The following is a 14,434-nucleotide window of genomic DNA, read 5'->3' on the forward strand; positions in this document are numbered from 1 at the left end:
CTGGTCTTTGCTAAAGGGCGGCTGGTCTGGCCTGGCCTGGCTTCTAGAAGGGTCAGCGGAGAAAGGTCATTGGTCCCATTTGGCCTTTTGGGATGCTATCCTGGCTTACAGTCCTGTTCTCCTCCAGGGGCCTGTTTGTCCATCCCCAAGCCTCAGACGATCCACCAGGCCTGCGGGCACGCAAGGGATCCAGAAATGTTGCTTCCAGCTCACCTGTCTGCCCCTTTCCTCCCAGGCACCCTCATAGCCCCCTGGGAGGCTGCTTCTGCTAAAACCAGGATTTCTCCAAAAAGCCTTCAGCCTCCTCTTCGCACCCATCCAGAGGTTTCTACCCTGACCCCTCTGGCTCAGGGGGTAGAGCAGTTGAGGGATGCAGGGGTGAGGGCCCTGGGAAGGACCCCTTCTTTGTCCCCCCGTCGCCTTTCTTTTTTCAGCTTCCGCCAGGGCAGAGGGACGCGCTGTCCACTTCGTCTTCCTTTCACCACAGTCGTTGACATTTTTTCTCCCTACTGTTTGCATCAGCCTCCCAGCGGGGCCTCCGTGGCCAGAGGGATATTTTCTCTAAACCGGAAGACACTACCGATGTAGGACGCAAGGCCTGGTTCCTGATCGTCACTGGAACACAGGCAGTTCCAAGTTCTCCTTCAGTCTCTCCACAAAGCCTGACTTGCACTACTATGGATTGTGTTTCCAGAGACTCCCGTTTTTCTCTTGCAAACCCGGACCTCTCCTGGCCCCTCGGAGGAAACAGCAGGAGGGACTGTGCCCAAGACAAACCTGCAGCATGAAAATCGGGAGCGTTGTCCTTGTCTGGATGTAGGCAGACTGCTGGAGACCAGGCTTCTCAGCAGACGGGGGTCCAGGTGACCCTCGGCTCTTTGAGAACCCATACAACTCTCCCCTTTGCCCCCTCTCCATGCCTCCAGTCACTCTGTTCTCTCTTTGGTCCCTAGGCATGCCGAGCCTTCCCTGTGTTGAAGTCTTTCTAGCCAACTCTGCCCCTGGGGCTGTTCCTCCTCTAGCTGCTCAAAGGACCTGTGTCTTCTTAGCCACTCATGTACTCAACACATTTTTACTGACCTGTTGCCCATCATTGGGCACCATGGCAGGTGCTGGGAATTCAGTGGGCAGCAAAAGGAGCTTGTGACATAGGAGAGGGGGAGACCTGTTCCTCCTAGGGTGGGTGTCATCCTTCAACTGGTATTAGTCCCCTGAGGACTCAGAATAAGGGTCTGGGGATGCTTTCCTGAGGAAGTAGAGATGAAGGCGAGATCTGAAGGAGAAGGAGGCATGGACCAGGCCAAGAGGATAAGAAATATCCGGTTCAAAGGTCCTGTGGTAGGTGTGGAGAAGGTGCCTGCCAGGAGACAGGGCTGAGGCTGTGCAGATGGCTGGGCAGGAAGCAGAGCAGAGAGTGACCTCACCTTGAGGCCAGGCTGAATGGCACCCAGGGCTAAGTCTGATTCTGCAGTCTCGTTATCTCAGGTCTATCTACTACTTGTCTCCCTCGCCAGCAAAACATCACTGACCTGCACAGACTCAGTCTGAGGGATGTTTTCAGACTTCGTGGGTCCCTCTGAGAAGCACCTGGCTGCTTCTTTCCTGTGGCTTGCACAATGCCGGCCTCCTCTGGTTAACTTCCTTGTGACCTGGTAGACCCTTTCTGTCTCTCCTGTGAGATTGCCCCACTCTCCCCGTAACCAGCTGCTGAGTCCCAGAGTGCCCCCAGACCCATCTTCCAGGCCTCTCGCTCTCCCTCCAGGGAGCTAGGCCATTCTCTCCATGCCATGGCTCCAGCCGCTGTGTGAGCGCATCGCCCAGAACTCTCTTCTTGACCCCAGCTGTATCCTTAGCCTTTCCACCCAGACCTCGCGGAGGCCTCTCCCCCTTGCTGTGTGTCCATGACAGAACTCTTTCCCTCCACACCCTGTCCTCCTCCAGAACTCCCTGGGCCAACCGGGAGCCCACAGATGAACAAGCCAGAGGTCCGGAGGCCTCCTCAGAGCCTTCTTCTCTGTCATCCTTTATCCCGTCAGTCACCACATTCTAGAGACTTTTCTCTTCTAAATGTCTCTCAGGTTCACCTCCCCTTCTCCCTTCTCTGACAACCACCCATGCGGCCCACGTCATTACCTAGTTTTGCTGTGATGACTGTGACAACTTCCTACCTCGGACCTCACCTCCACTTTGCTCCTTTCCAATTCAGCGTCCGCTGTGCTACAGCTCTGGGAAACATACCCGGGATTGGATCACGTCGCATCACGCCGACCCCCCAGTCTTCAAATCCTTCTATGGCTTCTCATTGGTCTGAGGGGAAGAAAGCCTTCAGGAAGGCACGCAAAGCCCTGACTGGTCTTGGGCCTCCTCTCACGCTGCTCTCTCTTTCCTGCCTCCATCGACACTTCACGGGTATTTGGGGGGGCACATTGGCCTCCTTACTTGGACTTGAGGAGCCCCATAACACACTGGCACCCCTCGCTTAGGACAAGAGCATTCTGCAGACCGCACTCTCCTCCATCCCGTCTTGATCCTTATCGGCTTCAGGCAAAAAGGGGGTTCTTGTCTCTTCCTCCTCGGAACGCACGTCCCTGAGAGCCCAGTGCCCTCTCCACATACGTACCATCACACGCTGCACGGTGCCAGTTAAGGGATACACTTTTTGCAAGGAACGAACTATTTTTAAAACGCAGATTTTCCTGATTCCCTTTGATTAGGAGACTGTGATTTAGGATACTATCAGGGGAAATCACTCTCTGGGAACCCTTCCTGTGACTCTACAGATTTCTTTGTTTTCCCTTTGTAGCCATGGAAATAAAGAAGCCTTCTCTTGCCGGGGAATCCAGCTGGCTGTGGACTGGTTCAGGGACAGAGGACACACCTACATCAAAGTTTTTGTCCCATCCTGGAGGAAAGATCCACCGAGATCTGATACCCCTATCAGAGGTAGGTGTAGCAGGGATATGCTCATCAAGGACTGTCCGTCTTTTCTTGGAAGTACCTGGGACAGTTACAGTCAATTACCTACTTAGCTATTGGTGTGATAATGTCTGTCTTCCTCCCTGGACTGTAAGCTCCCGGAAGCACTGACTGTGGATACTCACTGCCATAGCGCTAGCACCTAGCACAGTACCCGCCCTGCAGTAGGTGCTCAGTGCATAGTTGTTGAGTAGATGAATAAACAGATTTTTTGTCTTTTAGTGCGAAGGATTCAGTCCCCCAAATTATTGTGTGCGGAGGGAGAGGGAGAAGCAGACTCCCCGCTGATCAGGGAGCCCGGCGTCGGGCTTGATCCCAGGACTCTGGGATCATGACCTGAGCTGAAGGCAGATGCTTAACTGACTGAGCCCTCCCCGACACCCTCTTTCAGCCTTTTAACCAAAAGCTTTTGGTGTTGTGTTTAATTCTGTCCATGGTCACCAATTACCGATTCTTCTCTTTCAGGTTCTCCGCCTTTCTTCCTTAAATGAAATGACCCTCCTGTCTTAGGGATGAAGTCTCTGTAGACTATGTCTTTTGTAATATAGACTCTAAAAAATTCTCTTCAGTTCTGTGAATGCTGTTTATTTTTGGGAGGCCACTTCTCTTTGTTCACTGCCTCCCCCTCCCCCACCTCTCTCCCTCTCCCTTTATGTGCGTGTGCTCTTACGTCTTCTCAAAAGTCTGGTGGGTTTTTTGGTGGCCAGTTTTTAATCTGTGGATAAAGAGCCAGTTTGGTTAGAGCTTAGATCCGTATCTATGTGATTTCCTTGTGTTTTCTCTCCTGGTGTGTGGCTCTTTCCCGCAGTGGCCGGGCGGGCCGTCCGTGTTGACCGGCAGATCTCGTTGGGGCAGACCCAGCAGGCAGGAGTCTGGGCAGCCCAGCCCCTGTTACTGCAAGGCCACAACCACGATGGCTTTACTCGAGGTCAAAGGCCACATGGCAGAACTCCCCCTTCCTAGTGACACTAGTGACACCGCAGTTTCTTTATAGTGGTAAGGGTAGGGAAAAGGTGGATGCAGCAACCCCAGGAGTAGCTCTCACCCCGACTTCTGCCCTCACCCCGCTCTGTCTCCCCCGGCCTGAATGCTCTGGCCTTTGCAGGGAGAATGGCGCCCAATCCACTTCAGCCTTCTTTTTAATAGTTTCTTTTCTTAAAAATTATTTTTATTTTTTAAGGATTGTATTATTTAATAGAGAGAGGGAGAGAAACAGAGATAGTGACAGAGATAATGAGAGAGCGCAAGAGCAAGGAGGAGTGGGAGAAGCAGGCTCCCCGCTGAGCAGACTGCCCCAGTGCAGGGCTCGATCCCAGGACCCTGGGACCATGCGTGACCTGAGCCTAAGGCAGATGCTTAACCGACGGAGCCACCCAGGCATCCCCTTCAGCCTTCTACACACATTCTGGACTGGGGCTCCCAATGTGCTACGGGGTCAATTTTAGTATATGTGCTGCTGAAGCTAGCACTGTGCTGCAGGGTCAATATGGTTTCCTGGATTTGCTGCTCTCCTGGTTTCTTTGCTGTTATCCTGGGTTTGCTGCTATTCCTTGGCCCATTTTAATGTGATTACGGACCCCCGCCCCATTGTGTACTTCTTCATTACCGCTTCGGTGGAACCATGAGAAGGAGGTGGGGATAAATACTTGTGTTCAGTTCTCTACCAGGAGCCACTTACCCCCAATCATTCTTTAGTGTCTGTACATGGGGAATGGCGGTTCTCAACAGTTGTGTAATATTTAAATGAAGTATGGGTAAAGGGTAGGGAAATCACTTTGGGGTAGGGAAGGAATTTTTAAACAAGTCATGACAAGTGCAAATCTTCAGGGGAAAGATTCATAAATTTGCCTGGATTAAAATAAAAGCTTCTGTTTATTAGTGGATACCACAAAAAAAAAAAAAAAAAAAAGAAAAGACAAGCCTTGAGCTGGGAGAGGCCATCCGTCACACATTCCTGATGAAGGATTACTGTCCAGATCTATAGAGAGCTTCTCCAAATTAATAAGTCACAGACAAAGGACCAACAGAAAGATGAACTAAAGCATGAATAGGCCTTTCACCCAAGAGAAAACATAAATGGCCAATAAACATATGAAAAGATGCTCAATCCCATTAGTATCCAAAAAAACTGCAAAATAAAACCACAATAAGAGGCCACTGTACACCCACCAGATTGGCAAGCATTCAGAAACCTGAAAATGCCAAGCATTGACAAAGTTTACTAAAATGCTGTGTTAGGTTGTAACTTGATATACCCACTTTGGAAAACAACTCGGCATTTTCTTGTCGAAAGTGCCTTTCCCTGCGACTTAGGAACATCACTCTTAGAGGTACGCGCTAGAGAAATCCTTGTACCTCTGTCCCCCGGGAGACTTACATGCAGAACTGAGCGCAGTGAACCTGTGGACACGGCTCAACCTCCCGGACACGACGTTAAAGGAAGAAAGCAAGTGCAGAAGAATATGTACGCGTGATGCCATTGTGTAAAGTCTAGAGGGTCCTGATCACCTTGAACATATCGTTTTGGGGGAATGGAAACCTACACATTTTTGAAAATGAAAGGAAGGGAATTATAAACACAAAGTTCTACACTTTGGGCTATGTTGAGGGGAGCAGCAAAGTGGGGAGGTGTTCACGGGGTGGGTGACTTCTCCGAGGGAGTGCTGCGCAGGTGGCTTTTTAAAAAGTACCCTTTGGGGCGCCTGGGTGGCTCAGTGGGTTAAGCCGCTGCCTTCGGCTCAGGTCATGATCTCAGGGTCCTGGGATCGAGTCCCGCATCGGGCTCTCTGCTCAGCAGGGAGCCTGCTTCCTCCTCTCTCTCTCTGCCTGTGTCTCTGCCTACTTGTGATCTCTCTCTGTCAAATAAATAAATAAAATCTTAAAAAAAAAAGATTAAAAAAAAAGTACCCTTTGTACCCTCTACACATTATGTATTTTTTTAAAAGTCTGGAAACCATGTCATGTAGGAAAGGATGTCGACTTGAGGGAAGAAACAATTTGTGAAGGAGATGATGATGTTCTTCCAAGTTCGGAGTAACTGTTACTGGTAGAAGGGGTTTTCTTTGGCATGCCCTCAAAGGCACAACTAAGGTCAAAGAGTAAACTTTCCAGGAATGTGAATTTTAGCTCCTATAAGAGACCCTGTGCTACGTGATATGCATTCACTTCCTCACCTGTCTACCTGGGAACTGGATGAGCTCATCCAGTCTGCTCACAGACACCAAGGATGTGGAGGAGGACTCACTATGCTCATTTTATGGGAAATGCAAAATCCGGTGTTCAGAGAGGGATGAGGTGCCTAGGAGTGGGAGTGGAGACAAGAATCCAGGTTATAGGTTTTGCTTTGTTTTGTTTTAAGATTTTGCTTATTTATTTGACAGAGAGAGAGGTCACGAGTAGGCAGAGAGGCAGGCAGAGGTGGCGGGGGGCGGGGGGAAGCAGGCTCCCCGCTGAACAGAGAGCCTGATCTGGGGCTCGATCATGGGACCCTGAGATCATGACCGGAGACGAAGGCAGAGGCTTGACCCACTGAGCCACTCAGGAATCCCCAGGTTATAGATTCTTTTTTGTTTGTTTGTTTTTAAAGATTATTTGTTTATTTATTTATTTGACAGGGAGAGAGGGAACAGAAGCAGGGAGTGGGAGTGGGAGAAGCAGGCTCCCTGCCGAGCAAGGAGCCCCAACGTGGGGACTTGATCCTAGGACCCGTCCTGGGATCACGACCCAAGCCAAAGGCAGATGCTCAATGACTGAGCCACCCAGGCTGCCCCCCGGGTTATAGATTTTTAATCCCAGATGCCTCCTATTACATTCTTGGGTCCCTCAGAGCCGTGGTATGGGAGGCTCTATCCTGAAGGTGTCCCAAGCAGACCCCTGTACCATGGGGAAGATGGACAGTGGCTCCAGGCAGGAGCCTTTCAGGGGGATTGCAAGTCTTCTAGTAACTGGCATTGCCAGGATTCCAGTTAAAATTCCAACGTCTTTCTCCAGGAAGACTCTGGTGTCTAGTGTGGTAGGGCCTTATGTCATGTAACCATCCGAGGGACAAGAGCTATGGCTTCACTGTGCCTTCTGAAGTGACTCTGCCTTGTTGAGTACCGTTCTTGGGAATTCTGTCATGACTTGTGTCCCCTTGACCCCAGGCTGCTGGCACATGCCTCTCAGGACCCCCCAGCTCCTTACTGAGCTGCCAGGCTGGGCCATGGGTGGGGGAGGAGGCAGCTGGCTCAGAAAGGCTCCCTGAGCCGCTGAGCATGCTGGGGGATGTGAAGATGGATTTGGGGGTGGGAGCCCTGCCCCGGAAGCTGCCACATTCTATCTCCTGCCCGCCCTGTGGCCCCCAGAGCAGCACGTGCTGGAGGCGCTGGAGAGGCAGGCGGTGCTTGTGTACACCCCGTCCCGCAAGGTGAACGGCAAGCGGGTGGTCTGCTATGATGACCGCTACATTGTGAAGGTGGCCTACGAGCTGGATGGGGTCATCGTCTCCAACGACAATTACCGTGACCTTCAGAGCGAGAACCCCGAGTGGAAGTGGTTCATTGAGCAGAGGCTGCTCATGTTCTCCTTCGTCAATGACCGGTATGTGGCGGCACAGGGGGTCCTGGCCCCCGGGGTGGGGGGCTGGGGTGACCAACACAAAGCCACTCCAACCAGCCTAAGCCCAGGGTGGGGGTGGGGCTTGCAGTCACAGGCACATCACGTCAAAGGAGAGGGCACCTAGCCCTGGAGACCGAGCCCCTCAGAAGTCACCCACTCTTCCTCCCGCGCCGCCTCATCTCTCTCTGTCCCTCTGGGTCTCCTCTCTTTAATGACCGCCTTTCCCCAACAGGGCTATTTTGTCCCAACTGTCCATGACCTTTCTGTTCCCATGCCCTCACACAGCTTACCTGGCACCGAGTTGCCCACAGGTGGGCGAAGCACGAGCTGGGGCACCATCAACATGTTGCTTTTATTTTTAAAACATTTACGATTGCAAGCAAGAGCGCCGAAACAGGCATCTTGGGGGAGAGCTGAACTTCCTCGCGCTTCCATTCACTTATTTTATGTTTCTGTCTTGTTTTGTTTTTAATTTTCAAATTACATGTGGGACTCGTCTCCCTGGGGTTGTGAAGATCTTGAAATTAAGTCTGTCTCATTACCTGTTGGTTGAAATTTTCAAAAGAATCTAGTTGGTTCTTCCATCCCTGAGGTTGGTTCCACTGGGTCAGGTCCGCCCTGAACCAACCAGCTCTAGCTGGGGGGAGGGCGATGGTGGGAACACAAGGCGAGAGCCTGTTAGCACATGCCGGACAGGAGCCCCCAGATGGAGCTGAGGTGAGGAGAAAGCAAGGCAGATGTCCTCAGGTGTGCTAAAGGCAAAGGCCAGGAGCCCGGCAAGGTGGGCATGGGTCTGTGGCTAGCCCAGGGTGGGGAGGGCACAGCAAGCTGGGACATCGCTCCCACTTCAGCAAAGAGCTAGGGCTTTGGAGGCAGCAGGTGTGGTTTCCAACAGAGGCTCTGCCATTTCTGGGCATGCCTGTCCCTACTCTCACCCTCTTAAGCCCCAGGGCAGACGTTTGCAAGCAGCTGCCCCCCAGTAGCCCCCATGGTCGGGTCCATCCAGTTCAGGCCCAGAGAAATCTGGCAAGTCTGATAACAGTGGGTTCCAGAAAGTCCTGAGGTCTGACAGATCATGGCTGCCCTTGGCCTGGTGACAGCTCAGGGCCCCAGCCAAGTCCTTTTGACGCACTGGGCCCTCGTAAGGGCCTGCCAGAAGGTTCCCCGGACTGCCAGGAGGCAGAGCCTGCCTGTAGGAGAGGACACCCGCCCCCATTGCCCCAGGCACGTCCATAGGGCCCTCTTGGAGCAGCTGGCCGTGGCCAAGGCCTGGCGGAGAGCAGGAGGTGAAGCCTTTGGGAACCTCTAATAACCGCAGCGGGCGGCTCCCTAAGATTCTTGGTCAGCGCCCAACTCGGAGAAGCTGGCTGTGTAGCTGGGAAGCTGGGATCTGAGCCACAGAGGCTGCCTGGGCCTGGGGATTGCCCCATTCTGGGCGGGCCTAGTGTACATGGTCTGCACGGTGGGACTCAGTATGACACTTGACTCTCAAAGGGACACCAACGTATTAAAAACAGGACCCCCTTCGCCCTGCCATGTAGGGTCCACAAGTCCTCTGGTGGAAACTTTGTATGACCTGGAAGTGACGCCTAGAAACAACTGTTCATATAAAAAGTGGATGACACTAAAGGAGGGGAGTTTTCCTTCCCAAGACCCTTCCTCTCTCTGAGCCGTGGGCCCACTGAGGATGCATTCCCTTCGTTGGGAAGCTACATGCCAGGAAGACAGGAAGGGGCAGAGAGGGGGCAGACTGGTATCATCCCAGAACAGGGCTGGGGTCCGGGAGCTGCACAAGCTGAGACCAACCCCAGAGCTCCCTGGGTTTGCCGAGAAGGGGTTGGGCCTGTCACCGAGGCTCTGTGCCCCCCCCCCCCCGAGATCTGCTTCCTCCCTGGCTCCCTGCTAGCATTTCAAACTCTATTAATATTTACTCCTCCAGAGCTGTGGGGCAACACGGGAGAAGTGGGATCTAAGCCAGGGCTCACAGGCCCAGGGCTGTCTGCCGCCCCGTGGAGGTCTCGGCACTTCTGTTGAGGTCAGTGGGAAAGCAGTTTAGAGTTGCTTTCAGACTGAGGCCTAGGGGAGTCCTAGAGCAATGAGGCTTCCATTTCAGTGGGTCAGAATCACCCGGAAAGTTGTTACAATGCAGACTCCGGAACCAGTCCGAGAGGCCCACTAAGTAGGACTTGTGTGAAGCCAGGAGACTTCGGTGATTCTGCGAGCTGGGCTAGGCCCCTCCTAGGGTCCATGAGACTCAAGGGTGATTCTGCTCCAAATGCTATACACCCTCTGGGGGTTCTCTAGAAGGGGCCCTGAATGGGAATCCCAGGCCGGCGCCATGTCTGGTGCTGCCATTCTTGCACGGGCTGGCTGGGGCCCGCTCCCCATACAGGTGCCAGAGGTGAGTGTTTGGGGGTCCAGTAGTTGCCCCCCTGTGCTTGTTTACAGGTTCATGCCCCCTGATGACCCCCTGGGCCGCCGGGGACCCACTCTGAGCAACTTCCTGAGCCGGAAGCCAAAGCCCCCGGAGCCATCCTGGCAGCACTGTCCCTATGGTGAGTAGCTCCCCACGCCCCATGCTCCTGGGTCAGGTCCCATATCAAGGCAGTACAGGGCACAGTCAGCAGCCTGGGTTCTAGTCCGGGGTCCACTCCTACCTAGCTGTGTGACACTGCAGAGCTAATTTAACCTGTCTGGCCCGCGCACGCTGGCTGGGTTATTACAAGGATGGACAGACATCATGGGGGCTGGTGGCACTGGAGGATTTGCGAGGGCCATAGGCGGGGGTCATACACAGGGCTAAGCCGCACCTAGGAAGCAAGGAAGCTATGTGTACCCCCAAACTCCTCCTCCTCAGTCCCTTCCCCTGGCACCCTGGAACATGTGTGGGCAACCTGCCCCACCCCTTCCTGGACTTTGGTCAATGCTATCCATTAAGAATTAAGGACTTTATCCCACAGCGCTTCTAGCCAGCTTTCACTAACTCGCTTTGGCAAGATTGTTGGGTTTTGTTTGTTTGTTTAACATCCCAGGTCTTGCTTCTTATGTCCATAGAAATTTTAAAAACCTTAGGTGATACTCAAAGTCGCTTCTTGTTAGAATGAAGGCGACCGCACATACATTCAGGTTGGCTCTTCTTGATCCTGCCCTCAGCAGGGTCCAGGTTTGGGCGATACATTACAGGATCACCTCTGTTAGAACAGCCTGTAGGGAGAGGGCAATGTTTCGCAGAAGGAATGAGACCAATGGTGGAAACCGAGGCAGAACCGGAGGTGCAGTCTTATGCCTCGAGCACCTGCTCCCCACCCTATCCCGAAGGCTGGCCCCATCCACAGGGTCCCTGGGGAAGTGGAGGTCGAAGGTCATTGGATCTAGAGGTTTGGTCTCAGTTCCTGGCCAAAGGGAGTTTCCACACCGCCAATCTCCCTGCCCAACACTGAGATTACTGGGTCCAGCGCCCTACACCACTGGGGGTGGGGGGAGGGGAGGAGCGTGCCACACCCTCACCCTTCTAACCCGGCCCCAGGGCACTTCTCCCCACGTCGTCCTCCCGCCCGAGGTCTCACCCCGCCCTCTACCACTGTCCCGCTTCTTCCAGGCAAGAAGTGCACCTATGGCGTCAAGTGCAAGTTCTACCACCCCGAGAGGCCGCACCTGGCGCAGCTGGCGGTGGCTGACGAGCTGCGAGCGCAGACGCGGGCTTGGCGAGGCGCGGAGGCGGAGCGGCTGAGGGGCGCGCGGGCGGCGGCGGCCGGGGCCGAGCAGGGGGGCCCCCGAGGCGCTTCCGCCGCGGCCTGGCCGGGGTCCCCAGAGCCAGGCGCGCGCAGCCTGCCCTCGGCGCGACCGGAGGCCGACGTGGCGGCGCTCGAAGGCGGCTTCTCGCGGCTCGCCTTCAGCGACGACCTGGGGCTCCTCGGGACGCCTCCTCGGGACGCCGGGCTCACGCTCCAGCCGCGCCATCCGGAATGGGTGGCGCGGGGTCCCTCTCCGACCCCGGCAGCCCCGCATGACCTCCCGAGCCCCCGGGGCCCGTCCGGCCAGCCGACCCCGCCGCGCGGGGGTCACGTCCCCGGGGCCGCGCCCAGTGAGCTGCTCCCCCAGCGCAGATGGCCCGCCGACGCGCGCACCCTTCCCCCCGCGGCCGGCCAGTTCCCGGGCCGCTCGGCTTGGGCGGAACGCGGCTGGGGCTACGGCGCCTTCGGGGGACCGTCGGGGTCACCGCCTCCCTCCGCTCCCAGCGAGGCGGACGCGCGCGCCCGGGCGCGCATCGCGCTCTGCAGCATCTTCCCGCCGCACCAGGTGGACAGCGTCATGGCCCGGTTCCCCGCGCTCTCCGACGTCACCAGGCTCATCCTTCTCATCCAGAAATTCCAAAGGTCTGGTACGCCTGTGGGAAAATCCTAAGGAACTCGCCATGCCACCGCAAGTGATGTCCCAGCCTTGCCTTACCACTTGGGCAGGACGGCTTGTCAGCCTGCTCCTGGGGCGAGCCTCTGTAAAGCCCCCTTTTCTTCAAAGATGGTCAGGGAAGCCAGCTTCCTCACCCTCAGCCGGGCTCCTGGTGGCACTCGATGACCCTCCCTGACACTGCAGGGCTTGCTGCTGGAGGTCAATAAGGTTGGCCCCTTCCTGGAGGGAGTGACGTCTTATGTGTGGAAGTCTACAGGTCCCCTGACGGCTCCAAGAGTTTGTCTAGAAACACTCCATGCCTGTTTTCACAAGCTGCACCTGGGATCCACAAGTGGGTCACAAAGGCAATTTTATGGTTCACACCAGAAAGAGGAAATCTCAGAGTGCACAGCAAGTAATCAAGCTAGGTATGAAACTCCTGTTCGTTAGCTTCAGGTGGGTGCACCTGTATCCCCTTGGTACCCATGTAAACCTGAGGTGTGTCCTGGAAAAAGCTTGAAAAACCCTGGTACATGGCCTTGAATTTTATTGTATCAAATCGCATTTGACATATGTAGTCGGTTGGTTGATGGAGATTTCAGCAGCTGGAGGTTTTCAGATGAGCCGTTTCTTACCTCATGAGGGGAACCTAGAATTCTAGCCTTGCTGTGTGGGCTCCACTTGTCACTCTGAGATTGCGATTGCTGGTCTGTGGGGGCGGGGCAGGGCCATGGTGTCCTGAGGGTCTGCTCCTGGGGCCTTCACACCACACACACACACACACACACACACACACACACCCTTCTTGACTCAGGGACTTCCCTCAGGGTATTTTCCAGCAAGCTCCTCTACTGGCTGAGTTTTCTAATCTGCCCCTCACACGTGAGCCAAGGCCCAGTGAGTCAGGACTTGCGCCCAGGAACGTTGAGATGGGTCAGTGAAGAGCTGAGCTGTCCTCAGTCATGGAGGCTTATTGGCCCCTTCCACCATTGCTGTTTCTTCCAGCCAGTTACTGCTTTGAGTTTTGGGGCAAAGGGACCCATTTGCAATGGGCAAGAAATGAGACTGGGCTTCCCCAGTGTGGACCCTGCGTCCTCAGGGGGCCCTGGCATCTCTAGGGGGCGTCTGCCATTCACTCTGGATTACAAGTCCAGTGGGGCAGGTCTTGGCTCATTTGCTCATGAGGGCCCTTGGTGGCTGGCTATCCGGAAGAGTGTGAGGCACCTCAGAGTGTGAGGCACCTCCCAGTGGAAAATCTGCTCCCAAACCCCCAAAGTTTCCTGCAGACTGGGAGTGCAAAGGGAAACCCTTATCAGTGCACCACTCAGCTGTGGGCATTGTTGGCACACACCAGGGTGTACCCCTGGGAGCCAGCCCAGGAGAGTCTGCATCTAGCCTTCTGACGGTCAATGCTGCCAGTGGTGATAGAGTAACCTTGTGTCTCCCTGTGACCCCCTTCGTCTTTTTCAACCAGCCTCTTAGCGTGCTTCAGCCAGATCTGCTCTTTACTCCTTTTTCCCCAAAGAAGACACTGCACCCAGAGTTGTGTCTTATTATCTGGGGACCTCAGTCCTGAAGAAGGTCACCTCTTTCTGGAAAAATTGGATTTCCCTCCCGGAGTTTTTGTTTTTGTTTTCTTTTGGCAAGACAAGCTTTATGTTAGAGCTGCTTTTGTCTCTCCGATCTGTCTCCTGAGGTGGCATTGTTGCAAGGCTGACTTACAGTTGGAAATGTTTAAACTGCTTCCTTTGAGGACAAGTTTGAGTTTTAGTAAGCTGTAAAGCTATGTTATTTGGTTCACTATGATTAAGACAAGCACAAAAACAAGTGAAGAGACAGCACATTTCAGTGTAATCCCCTTTGGAATCTTTTCCGAAGTCTTGGTATGTCTTTATGACACAAAACATGGATGGACGGGTGAGTGAAAAGTTCCTGGTCGCATAACTGTTACCATGATTCAAAAATAAATCACTTTTATCCATATCTGGACTGTTACCAAATTGTATATCATTTTCTCCTGTGTCTGCTTCTCCCCTCAGGTCAGGTTTTCACATTCACAATATTGTGGTTATGAAGACTGATGTAATGGCTGCTTCATGTGGTGTTATTCCACTGTTGGGGGTCAGAGGCTGGAATCTACCTTTTCCAGGGGAAACATCAAGGCCCAAGGCGAGGACAGGCCTTTGCTGGATGCTCAGTGGGCTATTTCCAGGTACACGGGCTGCTTGCCTGTTTGCCAGACTGTTAAAATCCTCCTTACAGAACCACAAAGCAATCTCACAAACACCACTTCTTCTTGTATCAACTTGCAGCAGAACCCTCGATTGCTCAAATCTGAGCAGCTGGGTACCGGACTGTGTTTTTGCTCATGCAGCTTTTCCGGAAGCCTCTGGAAGGCATTTTGAGGCAGAACTGCAGAATATCAGGGGCTAAAGGGGTAGAAGCAACAGAAGCCACTCAGGTCCTCATTGTT

General features: G+C 54.0%; 1 protein-coding gene and 1 long non-coding RNA gene across 3 annotated transcripts in view; one reads left to right on the plus strand and one right to left on the minus strand.

The window, feature by feature from the left end:
• Nucleotides 1-13,944, plus strand: part of ZC3H12D (zinc finger CCCH-type containing 12D) — a 28,521-nt gene extending 14,577 nt beyond the window's left edge. For both annotated transcript variants that reach the window (XM_082730698.1, XM_082730699.1), the window contains 4 exons: nucleotides 2,804-2,943; nucleotides 7,320-7,554; nucleotides 10,021-10,127; nucleotides 11,171-13,944. In XM_082730698.1, the coding sequence (XP_082586824.1) occupies nucleotides 2,804-2,943; nucleotides 7,320-7,554; nucleotides 10,021-10,127; nucleotides 11,171-11,976 (1,288 nt within the window). In that variant the 3' untranslated portion in view covers nucleotides 11,977-13,944. The remainder of the gene's footprint in view (nucleotides 1-2,803; nucleotides 2,944-7,319; nucleotides 7,555-10,020; nucleotides 10,128-11,170) is intronic.
• On the minus strand, nucleotides 7,905-11,335 carry LOC309864828. The gene is made up of 3 exons (XR_014311782.1): nucleotides 11,227-11,335; nucleotides 10,693-10,776; nucleotides 7,905-8,114 (listed from the first exon to the last, which is right to left on the minus strand). It is a non-coding gene; the product is annotated as an uncharacterized lncRNA (long non-coding RNA).
• Nucleotides 13,945-14,434: the final 490 nt, after the last annotated feature.

The sequence above is a fragment of the Mustela nivalis genome (assembly GCF_964662115.1).
Source record: "Mustela nivalis genome assembly, chromosome: 5".
NCBI lineage: Eukaryota > Metazoa > Chordata > Mammalia > Carnivora > Mustelidae > Mustela > Mustela nivalis.